The sequence below is a fragment of the Erythranthe guttata genome, chromosome 12 (genome assembly GCF_056151865.1).
Source record: "Erythranthe guttata isolate IM_541 chromosome 12, IM_541, whole genome shotgun sequence".
Lineage (NCBI taxonomy): Eukaryota > Viridiplantae > Streptophyta > Magnoliopsida > Lamiales > Phrymaceae > Erythranthe > Erythranthe guttata.
In genome coordinates this window covers 570516-585757 of record NC_142544.1, presented here as the reverse complement: position 1 = coordinate 585757, position 15242 = coordinate 570516, and the positions used below count along the sequence as shown (strand labels likewise).

At 34.4% G+C, this 15242-nt stretch overlaps 2 protein-coding genes across 9 annotated transcripts; both read right to left on the bottom strand.

Annotated features, from left to right (window-relative positions):
- Nucleotides 1-4387: 4387 nt before the first annotated feature.
- On the bottom strand, nucleotides 4388-8593 carry LOC105973057 (glucan endo-1,3-beta-glucosidase 6). 7 transcript variants are annotated; one of them, XM_012998059.2, is made up of 6 exons: nucleotides 8060-8361; nucleotides 6663-6708; nucleotides 6513-6569; nucleotides 6271-6333; nucleotides 5748-6024; nucleotides 4388-5607 (listed from the first exon to the last, which is right to left on the bottom strand). In XM_012998059.2, exons 1-6 carry the CDS (start codon nucleotides 8093-8095, stop codon nucleotides 4500-4502), a joined length of 1587 nt encoding a protein of 528 aa, XP_012853513.1. In that variant the 5' UTR covers nucleotides 8096-8361; the 3' UTR covers nucleotides 4388-4499. The 7 variants fall into 7 exon arrangements, with proteins under 7 accessions (XP_012853513.1, XP_012853514.1, XP_088682360.1 ...); XM_012998060.2 differs by having other exon boundaries at nucleotides 5748-6021; XM_088826234.1 differs by having other exon boundaries at nucleotides 6517-6569; nucleotides 8060-8222.
- A 1852-nt stretch (nucleotides 8594-10445) lies between these two features.
- On the bottom strand, nucleotides 10446-13736 carry LOC105972890 (RING/FYVE/PHD zinc finger superfamily protein). 2 transcript variants are annotated; one of them, XM_012997870.2, is made up of 8 exons: nucleotides 13380-13700; nucleotides 12957-13034; nucleotides 12603-12688; nucleotides 12371-12517; nucleotides 12125-12233; nucleotides 11693-11816; nucleotides 11331-11601; nucleotides 10446-10648 (listed from the first exon to the last, which is right to left on the bottom strand). In XM_012997870.2, exons 1-8 carry the CDS (start codon nucleotides 13507-13509, stop codon nucleotides 10541-10543), a joined length of 1053 nt encoding a protein of 350 aa, XP_012853324.1. In that variant the 5' UTR covers nucleotides 13510-13700; the 3' UTR covers nucleotides 10446-10540. The 2 variants fall into 2 exon arrangements, with proteins under 2 accessions (XP_012853324.1, XP_012853325.1); XM_012997871.2 differs by lacking the exon at nucleotides 12957-13034 and having other exon boundaries at nucleotides 13380-13736.
- Nucleotides 13737-15242: the final 1506 nt, after the last annotated feature.

Here is a 15242-nt window from a genome sequence, read left to right as displayed (position 1 = left end):
ATTGTAAATCGAATATAGTAGTAGCTAGCTCGGAGAAAAAAATAGTGACGAAAAACTTTTGTTTTTCTATTAATAAAAATCAAATACTGTTACAAATTGGACGATGAACTTGAAAATTATTTAACACTAAACACACAAAAAAAAAATAATAATAAAAAAAAAAAACACATAGAGAAATATAAACAAATTCATTTTCATCATATACATGCATGTTCGACGCAAAACCAACTAATAAATCCTTAGTCTCTAGCTAAAGCCGCCACTGCCGCCGTGAATGGGTGAACTTTCTTGTTCCGGCTGGTTTTACCGCTACTGCTCTCCACCGCTGCCGTTGCCGCCATTGCTGTGCCTTGTTTGGCACTATTTTCCGCTTCCACTTTCTTCATTAATCTCTCCTTCGCGCGCTTTTGCTGCACGTGAATCAGCGCGTAGCTTGCACCCATTGAAGACATATTGCTTCAATTCAAAATATTACAATCTTGAATATTATATTTATTTATGAGGCGTTTGTATACATATATAAATCTTGAATATATATATATTTATTATAAGGTGTTTGTATATAAATTTATGTGTAGATGGAGAGCAAGAATTTATAGGCATGCAACAATGCAAGTGAGATATTATAAGGAAATTTTTAGAGAAATAAAATAATATTATTTTTGTTTTTGGGTGTAGTATAATGTGGATGTCGATTAATTCTAGCATATTATATTATTATTATTGATGCAAAAGGCAGTTTAGAACATAGATAAAAACATGGGGTTTATTTACCATCGTCTCCCTAACATAAGGTTTATTTACGAAAAACTCCTCATCCCCATAATTTGTAGATTTTCTACATTAACACCATTTTGTAGTGAGTGGATGTAAGAAATTTACAAACTGCATGAGGCTGGACGTAATTTAAAAAAAATGAGGGGCTCTTTCGTAATTTTACAAACAATTCATTTATACATGAATGAAAACACAAACAATTATATTGGATTATTAAATATGACATTGCATGTACATACTAGTAATTGCCATATTGATATAACTTAAAACAATAATTTTCTTCATTATTAAACTAGTAATTAAAAACATATTACAATATATAATTAGCTGGTCACCAATAAAACACACACACACACACACACACACACATTTTATAACAATATTTGAGTCTTGATACATGAAACCAACCAAAAAAAAACTTTTGTAGATTTTTATTGCAATTATTTAATTATTTAATGGCAAAATGATAATGCTAGTGATAATATTGCCAACGAGAAAAAAAAAAATTTAAGTGGAGGCATCTATTTGGATTTCAACTAATATATTTAGTCAACTATATCTTATCATTTTTTGCAGCATGAGTCCATTTTATAAATTGGCTTACAATCGAACCCAATAAAAATAGAACCAACGACTTAACACTATTCTTCCTAACCTGATACCACTCGGGCAATGCCATAGCAGTTAGAGTAAATACAATCACACATATACATATAAAATGCGTGTATATATGTGAATGTAATCCGATGAAATTTACTGAATGTAGAATGGAAAAAATCTGAATTACGATTGACTATTGATCAACAATTAAATTTTCACTAAGGAAATAATTTATCTTATTATATTTTGTTACATTCTTATTTTTTCTTCAAATTAATATAAATAAATTTATTATTTTATTTATAAAATAAAGAGTTATAATCCTAGGGTCCATTTATATGTAGCTTTCGTTGAAGTTATCTATCCATGAGTGGAATTAATGGCCGCCGACCCGCAAGAAAAATAATTAAATAATTATATTTTTCACCTTTATTAATTAATTAATTCAAAATTTATTGAAGAAGATATACTATGAAACATATCCATGTTAGGATAAAATAAATAAATCAATTAGTGCATGTGTGGGAGCACTCACAAAATAAAGTTTCATTTAGTAAATATATTTTAGGGATAATTAGCAAGACCCCCCTCATCTAGGTAAATGAGTTAAGAAAACCCCCCCTACCAAAAATAATTAGAGAAAACCCCCTTACCTAATATCCTACCCAAATATTATTTAATAATTCCCAAACCACCCTTATTACCCCTAACCCATTGCCGTTCTCTCTTTTTTTTCTTGTCTTCTCATCTTCTCGTCTTCTGCTTCTCTTCTGCCGTGTTCTTTGTTTTTTTTTTTTTTTCTTTCTCCGACAAATCTTCTCATCACCGTCGCCCCCGTCGCCGCTGCCAACCTGGCTCACCGTTCATCAACAAACAACCCCATTTCTCTCTCTTCATTCCTCCCCAGTTCACCACCACCACTATCTCTCCTCTGCCGTCCACTGATACCGTTGCCAAAATGATGAAAGGTGCCTCCGTTGACCAACGCCGCCGCCGGAGAGGATGTGGAGGGGGAGTAAGTGGCCGTGGAAGAAGATTTCATCCGCCGGAGATAAATCGATGGCGGCGATTGGAGGAGGGGATTTTGGTTTGTTGGTGTTAATGTCGGACGGCGGTTGTGGCGGCGGAGGTTGCGGCGGCGGGTGGAGGGAGATGGTGAAGGAGAATTCATGGGAGGGTGAGGATGAAGGTGAAGGTGGATTGATGAGTTGTACCTGCTGCTTTGTTTGTTGTTCCTCTTCACCCCTCACTATAATTTGATGCTCAATTTCCATAGCTTTTTCTTTTTTTTTTTTGATGAATTGCCAATTTTTTTTCTTAAAACCTGACGGGTTCGGCCATGGCAGGAGCTCTGGGTGGTGTGGTGACGAAGGGGAGGTTGTTTTTTGATTTTTTTGTGGATGAAACCTAAATCGACTATGTACATGTTCATAGTCGATTAAGCTAATCGACTATGCTCTGGTAGTCGATTAAGGTTCATCGACTCCAATTTTTTTTATTTTTTTTGGATTTTTTGTTTATTGCTTTCAATTGTATAAATCATTTATAATATTTGTATATTTTTTTGTTTTGGTAATATATAGTTGATTTTGTATTTTTTTCGCAGTTGTGATTTGTTATTTTTAGTAGCAGATTCTTAATCGACTATGCTTCACATCATAGTCGATTAATACACCTGATATAGAAAAAAAAATTAAAAAAACAAAAAAAAAAAAATAATTAAATAATTTCCTTAATCGACTATGAAGCATAGTCGATTAAGGCTTAATCGACTATGCTTCATAGTCGATTAAGAAAAAAAACGGAAAAAAAAAAAAAAAAAAAAAAATTGCTGAGCGTGACCCACTGATGATGTGGCGGGTGGGGACAAAGCTGGAAAGCATAATAGCTGAAAATGGGTGTGGACTTTTCTCAAATGGACTAAAATATTTTGGGCCTCCCTCAATTAAAAAAAATAATGAGGGGGTTTTCTCAAAGAGCCCCTATATTTTATTATTAAGTTAGTATTAAATTAATCAAATTCAATCCATACTTAAATTTTCCAAACCGACAATAATTTACAAATCTATGTTATAATTGCAACCAAAAAAAATTAATTTGAATAATCAAACTTAAAGAAAAAGTAATTTTGATTAAACCTTTATTTTAAAAAACCGTGGACTTTTAATAAAATATAAGAATTATTTAATTAGCAATTGAGTACGTTGCCATAGCGCACAAAGCCACAAACTAATTTCTCAAAATTTTGCAATTAGGTCCTTACTTTTCTCATAGATGTATTTGTTTAACTTATCATGTACATTTTTTTAATTAAATATTTTTTGTTTAAGCAAAAGTATTTTTACAATGTCCCTCCACGCAATAACAAATAAACACAAAAGCATAAATCGTGCTTGTTTGTCTTCGGCGGTTTAATTTTCTCAAATTTTCAATTAAATTAAAGGACAATTACGAAAACATCTCTGAACTTAGGCTAAATTACGAGAAGCATCCCGACCTATTTGTCATTACCAAAATCCACGCAACATTTGTTTATGTCATAAGCCGACCCCCTTATGGTATGATTTTTCGCGGAATCATTTTTATTCTAGGGAGTATTTCGTGAAAGAAAATGTCAATTTTATCCCTATAAACGTGACATTTCTTTATGTTACATTTTAAAGTTAAAAATTACCATCAGAGGGGTTATCGTAATATTTAAAAAATGTTAATGTGTTATTTAAGAGGATTAAAAATTATGTATAAAGGTCCCTCTGAGGGTAATTATGTCTTTAAAAAGTAGCATAAATAAATGTCACGTCTGCTTGGGGTATAATTGATATTTTTCCGGAAATATTCCCTTGACTCAAAATGATCCCGTGAAAAAAACATACCATAAGGGGGTCGATGTAAGACATAAACAATCATCAGAGGGATTTTGATAATTACAGATAAATGGGGGAGTTTTTCATAATTTGACCTAAGTTCAGGGGTTTATCGTAATATTAATATTAATAATACCACACCCCTCTACAACAACAACCAATAAATAAATAAAAAGGATTAAAAATCATGCCTGGTTTTTTCACCATGAATGCTGCAGTGTCACAAACCAAACTCCCAAAAAAAAAAAAAATTCAAAATCACAAACCAGTCAATAAAAACATACACAAACCAAGAACCAATGTCTTCAACCCCGAAAACGAAACTCTCGATGCACCACTATAGTACGGCTTGATGGCGATCTCAAACACGCAGCTCCCCACCGTCGGATCAGCCCTCGTGATTGTCCCTAAACCGTCAAACTTACATGCTTCATCCATCTGATTATTCTTCTGATAATAACTATTGAACGCGTACGAAATATTCCCCCTCGCGTCCAAACCCCCGCACGAAGTTCCGTACCCTAAGCACGTGCAATCCCCTCTCCCACATGCGTAGCTCACACTCGCAGCCAACTGCGCGTCATCAACCCTCGCATTCGGCTTCATAATGCACCACTTCTTTTCCAAGTAGCTCACGTTTTTCGCCGGCACGAGCGCGCCCGTGGGCCCACCTAGGTTGAGCGAGTACTTGGGTTGACCGTCGAAACGGAACACACCCCAATGGCGCTCGAAGTTCCCCGGTTGTATGCTCTTGTCGTCCTCGTCGATTAAACTAAACAGGTACGCGTCGATCGGGCCGGGCCGCATGGGGGTCCCGCGCCCGGCCGTTATACGGGCCATGACGCCCTGGTTGAAGCGTTGCGCGTAGTCGATGTTCGCGTTGCGGTCGCCGTCCGTGGGCCATCCGATCTCGCCGATTACGATCGGGAGGTTGGCGAAGCCGTTCTTCTGTAGGGCCCACACGAGGGTGTCGTGGTTGGCGTCGAACATGTTGTAGTAGCTCGTGCCGCCGTCGTTGAGTGGGGTCGCGCCCCCGTCGAAGAAGGCGTACTCGACGGGGAAGTTCGGGTCGATGTAGAGGCTTATGAACGGGTAGATGTTGATCGTGAACGGGGCCTCGTTGTCGCTTAGCAGTTTCACGATCCGGATCATGTTGTCGTGGATGTCGGCCCGGAAATCGCCGCCGGATGGTAGGGTGCTGGCGCTCTCGTAGACGTCGGCATTTAGCGGGACCGTGACCTTGACTTGGTTCTGAAGGCCGGCTTTTGTGAGCGCTTTTTGGATGTTTTCTAGTGCCGGATAAGTTGTTCGGAGGAAGGTTCCGTTGTACGTCGCCAAGAAAGGCTCGTTTCCTACGGCCACGTACCTACACAAATCATTCGAAGGTTGTTAGAAATTGATCAAAAGTCCAATTTATTAAATAATTAGATCGATTTTCATATACAATCAATCTATATTTTAATAAAACCGTATATGAAAAAAAAAATCGAGGTTTTAAGAACTCACCTGATCAGAACATTGTTTGTGGTGAGATGATGGGAGACGTTTTGCGAGACCCATTTTTCAGCAGCTTTTGAACTGCTGGCGAAAGTCGAGAGCATGTCGTTTGGAATGCCAACCATCACTTGAATTCCCGATTTTCCCAAAGCTTTTAAAGTGTCGTAATCCGCATCGAAAAGCTTCACTTTTTGGATCCCGTTTTCTCTTAGCATTCTCACCACTATTTCCGGTGGCAATCGGTGAGTTGATTGAGACCCCCAATTGGCCCCTATCCCTCCCACTGCTAAAAAAACGAAAAAGTCGGAATTAATGTGACGAAAATATCGGAGTATATTCCATCTTCGAATGAAAATGCACTCGATTACTACTTGCGTCGAATTACATCAAATATAGAAACGGTTCTCGGAGCACAACAAACATTTAAGAGGGCTTCTGAATATTATTAAATGTAAATAATGATTTTGTAATTTCCTAATGAAAAAACAAAAAAAAAAAAATTAACAGATTTACGACATTAAACGAATCTTACCTGCCACAGCATGACTGACGGAACTCGTTTTGATTGGGCTAGATGATGATAAACTCCGAGCATCTGCACATATTATTATACATTAAAAAGAAAAAAAGAAAAAAATATCAATTTTATTCGAGACGATTAATTATTAAGCATCGAAAGGCACAAAAGATAATCATAATGTATAATTGATTTGAATAATAACATAAAACCCGAAATAAAATGAGATTGGATGATCTTGATACAAGGGAAAGTACCTGCCTTGGGGTGCCTAAGAGCACTCATTTCGTTTGAGTTCGATGAAGCATCATCATCTGTAAAGTCGACATAAATAAAATATAAGCTCCAAGAAAACAAATATTAAAAAAAAAATATATTGACGGATCGGAAAATGCAGATTCTCGAACCTCTGTAAGGCGTTGGTGTTAATCCATTTGATGTAGACCCTAACAGCTGCAAGAGGGGTTACAGAAAAAAAATATAAAATTTCGAAATTTGTCACTAATAAATTCGACAAAAATCACAGACAAATTAAACAAATTATCTGATGTAAAAAAAATACGAGAGAATTTAAATAAAGATGAATAGTACTAAGATGGAAAGACGAAAGGGAGAAAAAGCAATTCGATTAAGTATATTGTGCTGTAGTAATAAGCTCAAAGATAGTACAAATGAAGAAAGATTATTTCATATAAGTCAAGGATATGAAAGTTGTGCCGAAATGTAGGCCCCTTATAGCAAAAACACCGTAAATTCTCGTTTTCTTCTTAATTATCTGCGCTGAATATGTAGGGAATCTTATCTTATTTCCCAATAATCATGCTAAGAATAGTAGCAATAGAATTTCCAGAAGAAGATGCCATTTTTTGAAATTAAATAATCGGGAATCTCGAGTATATTCCCGTTCATTCCAGCACTTTTTATTCGACTAAAGACATAAATTCTCGACGCTTACAAAAACAAATCTGTTACATTTATTACAAAATCATCAATATTAGTTTTATCTGCATTAGTATAATAAACTTTAATCTATGTTTCTTACATTTGTCACTTCTACAGTTCTACTACATAAGAGCTACGGGAATAATACAATTTTCATCCCTCAAGTTTGGACTAATTTCACATTTTTCCCCTATGTTCACAAAAATGATACATTTGGTCCCTCGTTTTTTTAAAATTCAACAGTTTTAGTCATTTCCGTCAATTTTCCATTAATACTAACGGAATCAAGGTTGTGCCCATTATTGTCTTAACTAACGGACTAACAAAAAATTTGACGGAAAGGACCAAAAGTGTTAAATTATTGAAACATGAGGGACCAAGTGTGAAATCTGTGCAAACTTGAAGGATTGAAACTGTAATTTTCCCTAAAAAATACTGCAAAACAATTGTTTAATTATTTTTTCCCCTTTATTTTCCTTTCTTAACCAGTTATTACAACTACACCTATGACTAACTAATTCAATCAATCTTATGCAAAAATTCCTAATTTTAACAGTCCCATTAAAGAAAGATTGGTTCTTTAGTTTCAGCTGTTTTATTAAAATAAAAAAAAAATTAATTTGTTTCTTTTAATGGGTGAACACAATCTGTAATAATGCAAGTTGTGAGTGTCCATGTAATTAATTAGCATAATAATAATAATATCAAGAAATCAAACTACCTCCCTTTTTTTTATTTCCTTATCCAGTGTGTAATAGCGAAAATAAAGTAAAAAAAATATACATACATATTTATACATACATATATATATATAGAGAGAGAGAGAGAGAGAGAGAGAGAGAGAGAGAGAGAGAGAGGTTACCAGAAGAAAGAGGGAGAAGAGGAGAGGGCGAACCATTTGCAGCAGATCTCTCTCTATTTTGAACACTAATATTATTTTGTTTTGGAGAGAAGATTAAATAAAGAAATCAGTGTTGAAATAGATCTTGAGAAGTGAAATTTTTCACTTCATTTGAAGCAACTTCGAGCTGTAAAAAGTTTTACTACTGCTGCTTTTTAAAGTAGCTTAGTAGTAGATGTTGCAGAGTTTTAGAGAGAGAAAGAATTAAGAGAGAGAGAGAGAGAGAAGGAAAGAAGTGAATTTTGAGTGGGACTTTTGCTGTCAGATGTCTTAAATCGATAAGATTCTTGGTTTTGGGGGCTTTTTTTCACTTTTGGGTTTTTGCATGAAAAGCTTCTTTCTTTCTCTCTCTTCAATTTATTCCCTCTGAAAATCGGCTTAATTCCACTTTGCACCCTCAAAATTCACCATTTAGACATTTTGCATCCTCGAAAACAAGGGTACTTTTGTTTCTTCATCGACTTTTTCTTTGGGGTGCAAAGTGCTAATGTACTCCTGTTGACAATCAGAAAGTTAGTCAATGCCGGAAAATAGAGCGGGGTGCATTTTGAACAATTAAATGTGTTTTGAGGGTGTAATGTGCCATAAATAAAAATTGAGGGTACAAAGTGTCAAAATGGTGTATTTCGAGGGTGCAAAGTGGAATTAAGGCCTGAAAATCTTATGTTTTGAAATATTAATTTAAAATGATGCCAATAAAAAATTAAAAAAGATTTTTTTTTTAATTGACAAAAGCTTCGCAAGCTAATGACATGAAAAAAAATTAATAAACTATATTAGGGAAATTATATATTATTTGCAATAGCATATATGCAACTATGTATATATCTAACAATTATCAATGATTAGGAGATTGAGAAATGTAAATAAAATTTTGATACCTTTTTTTTTTTCCATTTTTCCTTTATGAATAAACTTTTATTACGTTAGGACATAAATGAGGTGTGGTTGAGTCAAGACTACAACTTTACACTTATCACTTATGTAATATGTTTACTTGTACACTTCCTAGTATAGTAGTAGTATTTAATTAATGACAAAAATATGAATTATTGAGCCTTTGTACCAAACAACATCCCTATTTTTAATTTATTACGCACTTTTTATTTCATTAAGGGGTGGATTTGATAGGTCAAGAGAGAGGTGCAATTTATTGCTTATAATTAAGATTTTTTCTTTTTTATTTTTTATTTTTTTTATTTAATATTATTCTAAACCTTCTAACATAGATGTATAGCTTACAAAGCATACGATATACGTACTAAATCACATTAGGTTAATCATGTGTGACAAGTTTGAACTCGTTTGATACAGGTTTACTTACTCCAACCACTAGGACATCCCGAACACATGTACTTTTTTCCTCGATTAATGAGTTGCTTTCAATAAATTTTATTTATGGTATTTTGATTAACTTTTTATATTGTTACTACTATTTTCATTTTAGATATATTAGATGGCAACGATTGTGATATTATTTTACTTTTTTGGGCAAATTACGGCCACTCCTTGAGTTATGGTCAAATTACAAAAATTTTCATCATGTTTGGGTAATTACAGCCACCCCTCAACCATAGATTATCTTACAAAAATACCCATTCAAAGGTAAATTTCAAAATATTAAGCTGATAAAATTAAACCGAAATTTCAGTACGCCAACATTTCATACCGCTTACCGAACTGAATATCTAATTTGGTTCGATAAATAACCGAATTATATAAATATTATGTATAAATATTTTATCGGAGGGGTGGATGTAATTACCCAAACAAAATAAGTTTTTTTCTTAATTTGACCATACCTCAGAGGTGACCGTAATTTACCCTACTTTTTCGCATTTACTCTTTCGCATTTACTCGCTCTGTTCATCTATATACAAATTTGAAATCATGTGGTTCTACATCATGCATTATGTGTTGAACTTCAACTCGGAAATGTTGTACTAACACACAATTTATACCAAATGTATTTGTTTATGTATTTGGTACTGCATATGAAAAGACTATAATACCCTTTCATTAAGATAGAGTTCTTGCTAATTACGCTCGAAAATTGGTGCTAATTCGACAATAAAAATATCTTGATACGAAAAATGGGAAGAGCGATACACACACAGTTTCAATGATCTCATCATCTTTTTTTTTTATATTTTCCCTTTACACAAAGCAAAAGAAAATGGTAGTCGTACAAGTTAATCTCGTAAAAGTTATTTTACCTCGTAGTACATTGTAAGATTAAAATATATATATATATATATATATATATATATATATATATATATATATATATATATATATATATATATATATATATATATATATATATATATATATTTGAACAACATCATTCCGAATCATTTGGTTAATTGATCGTAAGAAATAGGAGAGACATACACAAGTACCTGTATGTATGTAGTATAGGCCATTTCTCGTTAACTTAGTTCATAGAAGTCCGAGTGCTTTCAGTTGTTGAACATGTTCCGACGGGAGCGGTGGGGGCGACCAATCACCTCCAGTCATTTCGTCATCGACATCCTCAACAACATATTCCTACGAAAAGGAAAAAAAATTAATATTATTATATGTGTGTGTGTGTGTGTGTGTGTGTGTGTGTGTGTGTGTGTGTGTGTGTGTGTGTGTGTGTGTGTTCTTATTCGAGTAATGTAGTATTGTCAGATCCTAGAGAATTTTCACTAACTATTTGGCATAGGTCTTTTCCTTGATACTTTCCTATACGTGTATGAATAATAGTGTACTAGGGGTGGAAATCGGACGAATCAGATCGGAAAGTTCTATTTTTTTTTTCGGAAATGCAAAACTAATTCCAATTCCGTTTCAGAAAAGTTGGAATGAAAAATTATTGTTCTAAAATTGAAAAAATTTGGATTTGAATCGTCGGGATTCGAAGTTTCCATTCTTTTAGCATAATAGAAACTACATAGTAGTATTTGATATCATATGTATGTGTAATTTTAGAAGGAAAAAAATCGGAAGTTCTGGAAATATTTTCGGAAATTGAAATCAGATCGGAATCGGAATCTACTGTGTATTCCAATTCCATTCCAAAAAAATCAGAAAAACAAGAATTCAGAGTGAAAAATATTGTTCCAAAATCGAATATATTCAGATAAAAATCGGCGGAATTCGAAAATTCTGTCCCAATTTCCACCACCAAATATAGCAACAAACAAACTTAAAAAATAAAAATAAAAATTGAAATGCGAAAACTTACTTTCGTTAGCATTCGTTTGGCGAGTATGTGGTAGTGGCGTTGCCAAATCCTTTGTCCGACCATAGTGGCAACTAATACGCTATAAAAGATACCGATAATAGTGAACAAACCGAGTACGACCAAAGCCATGATCAGTAACAACGGCAATCCAGCTTCACCTGCACCTCCCATGCAGCCACACTCCCCAGCTGCACTAGCACAAGTTTCGAAGCACGCGGTACAATCGGTCCACAGGCAAAGTGTCCCGGGCAAATGACAATCCGCACACACCCTGCACAGAGGAATATTCTCATTTATCACGTAAAAGACTATATATATAGTGTGTGTGTGTGTGCGCGCGAGATGAGATTATTTATATATACCCAGGATGACAACAACAAAGGCACAATTCTCGACATGGTTGAGCTAGATCGTTGCGCACTCTTCTGTCATAACAAGTTATGAAGCACCCCGATAATCCAAGCAACGCGAAAAATAATAGTGCCCCTACACAAAACAAAAAAAAAGTATAAAAAAAAATGGGATGCTTTTATTATATATACGTATTCAAGTCATTGAGTGAGAAACAGATGATTCATAGTGTTATTTATTTTTATTTTTTACGAACTTTCGCAGAACAATAATCATTTATAACTTAGTCTCAAGACTCCATACAAGATACAGTTGAGAAATGTAAAAATAGTTATGTATCAAAAGTACAAACAAGTTACAAACACACACACACACACACACACACAGACACATATATAAATTGAGCATCTTTACGAGGAAGATGAAATGCTAAAATATTTTACCACATAAGTAGTAGAAACTAAATTCGCTGTCGAAACCCCAGGTGAGACGAAGCCAAAACTTCTGATATCCGTCAATAAGATACATCGAGTATGCCAAAACAGCAATAACCTGTGCAAAAGGCATATATATGCATGTTGTAGATCAACTCTTTACTCTCTCTCTCATTCTAATTCTCAACACAGCCGGTAACAAAAACGGATGATAAAAAAAGAATGACCAAACAGTGAAATAGTCCAACGACGTACCAGCTGCACAGCGAAAAAGATAAATAGAATATCCCTAGTGACAAAAAAACGGAACTTCATTGTTCGCCATTTTCTATCAGCAATTACGTGGACTCTTAAATAATAAGGAGCCTTGCAAGTTGTGCAATGAGCAAAGGCAAATCCTTCCTGCATAAAGTTAATTACATATTTAACCACCAAGAAGTAACAATTTTACGATATTTTAGCTGTAAACTTGATAGTCAAATTTTACCTTAATGGCCCGCCAATGATCGAGACATTCTCTGTGGACGTATTTTGATGTCCCTTTGCACTTGCAAGGAGCAATAAAATCCCTACCTGATAAATAAAAATTCGCTAATTCACATAAATCAAGTGCAACAAGAAAACACGAATTCTTGCAAAACTATCAATCAAAATGTTCAATTAGTGGATTACTAACTATTCGCACAATACAACTAATCAAATCGTGACGTTGTAGTTTTCTTGAAGAATGTCGGAACATATAACTTTTTGAAATATTCCACACAGTACTTCAAATGGCACAGAGCTAACTTTCTTAACAAAATACTCAAAAGAAAATTACAAAGTGACACAACATATCGACCTCGCGGTAGTTTAATTGGCTGTGTGCAATGCTGGATTAAATTGTCAGAATCCGAAGCCTTTCCAAACACGAAAAAACCTAGAAAACGCAATCAGACTCTTAGTTATAATTCTCACTATGTAATCCGAAAATTCTACGAATATTGAATCGAAAAGGTGTAGCTCAAATCATCGATAGTTACAGCAAATTCTCTATTCTCTATAGCTCAAAAATTTGTTCGAACTTAGAAATCAGAATTACTGAAAAAAGCGCAGCAATTCTCTATACTCATGTACACAGTAATCAGTAGCACTGTAATGCACAATCAAACAAATCCCATCGAGATTTTTCAACTGAAACTCACAGCAAGGTAACATCTTACAATAAATCAACAATCAGCAACAAAAATTAAAAAAAAAATCTTAAAAAATTGAGCAAAATTACCATCGGTTTCGAGGCAAATTCGGCACTGAATCTGCTCATCGGGTCCAGCCTCGAGGTCAATCTCCAATGGCGAGGTGACCAAAACCGGAGCCACCAAAGGCGAAGATTCAGAGGGGTCGTCGCCTCCCATTAAATTTGATGATCAAATTAGAAAAATTGAGTTCAATTTCATACAGACAAAAAGAAGAACTTCCCCCAAAGAAAAATGCGGCAAAGAATAAAACTGTAATTGCTAATTCGCTCTATTCAGCGCGCGCAATTAGGTTTTCGAGAATTCAGACTTCCATTTCACTGATCAAATGGAAGTCTGCGATTTTTCTTGGGGAAGAAGGGAAAGACAACAAGTCTTCGCACTTTGTTTTCAACGGTAGCAAAATTGGGAATTTATGTTAAATGGCTATTATGCCCTCAAAGCATTTGGATACATTTTTTTAGTGATAAATTATTATGATTATGTTCAACAATTATAATTTATATGTATACAAAAAAATTTAGAAACAAATTACTCTTGGCACATTTAGTTTGGTCAAAAGAATATGATTTAATAATTACAAGGATCATAAATTTAAAAAAAGTATTTTTTAGATGTTATTGACAGTTTAATTACTAGCTAAAACTTATTCGTTCAATATTTTGAGGGCTAATATAGTAAAGTCAAATGCTCGTAGTCATTCAATTGTTTGTGTTCAACACTTAATTCTATCAAACACACATTAATGGCTGACTTCCTTGGCCTTTTATGGTAGTTAATTTTCTATTTGAAGCATAAGCTATTAAAACAATTTAATCAACAACACCCGTAGATATTCGTGATTATCAAAATCCCTCGAACGTTTGTTTCTATCTTACACTGACACCCTCATGATAATTTACGGAATTTTTCCCGAAAAATGCACATTCTACCCCTACAGACGTGACATTTTTTTACGCTATTTTTTAAAGGCAAAAACTACCCTCGGGGCCCTTTACACGATATCTTTATTCTTCTTAAATAACACTTTCATACCTTGTCATGAGTGTACTTTTTGTCTTAAATAAATTACACAAAGAAAATGCCACGTATGTAAGGGGTAGAATTGGCATTTTTCAAAAAATATTATCGGGAATCAAAAAAAATTCCTTGAAAAATCACACCTTAAAAGAATCGTCTGAATCGATGTAAGTTGTTGGGAATGCCTACAAGGTGTTTGATGTGTGGTCTGTGTGAGCATATATTGTTTCACAGACACTATATGTATCCATAATCCATACTTGATTGCATTATCTGAGTATTATACTATGGGTATGGAGTTATAAAATAGGTAAAACAGAATGAATGAATGAACATATATATACATTATTATAGATGGATGAAAAAAACATAATCTTTTCATTGCATAAATAGCAAGCAACTGTTTGTAGAAGAACAATTCAAAAGCCGAACCGATAAGTAAATAATAAATCAACGGGATCTCAACGAATCCATGATTTGTCGCATTTTAGCAGATAAACGAGCTAGAGTTTGCTCGTGAGTCTCGTTTAGTAAAGTAGCCTCTCTGCGTGCCTTAGCCCTCGAGCGCTCGAGTATTTGATCCCTCGTCTCTTTGGGTGTAACAATCAACTCTCTCAATAGAGCCCTCAGTTCTTCTCCGGTTTTACGCGGCCTCGGTCTTCCTTGTAATTCTTTCTCTATTGCCCTTTTAATATAGCTTCGACAAGTCGTTAGGTACTTGTCAGCCGTGATGAGGCACCTTTTATTGTTTTTATTTTTATTTTTATTTTTACTATCACAATCAATCACCCTTAACTTCGAATGGATCGGATAAAACAGCTTCGAAATATGTCTGTCCAGTAGTTCATTCAACCCAGTCTCTAACATGTAAT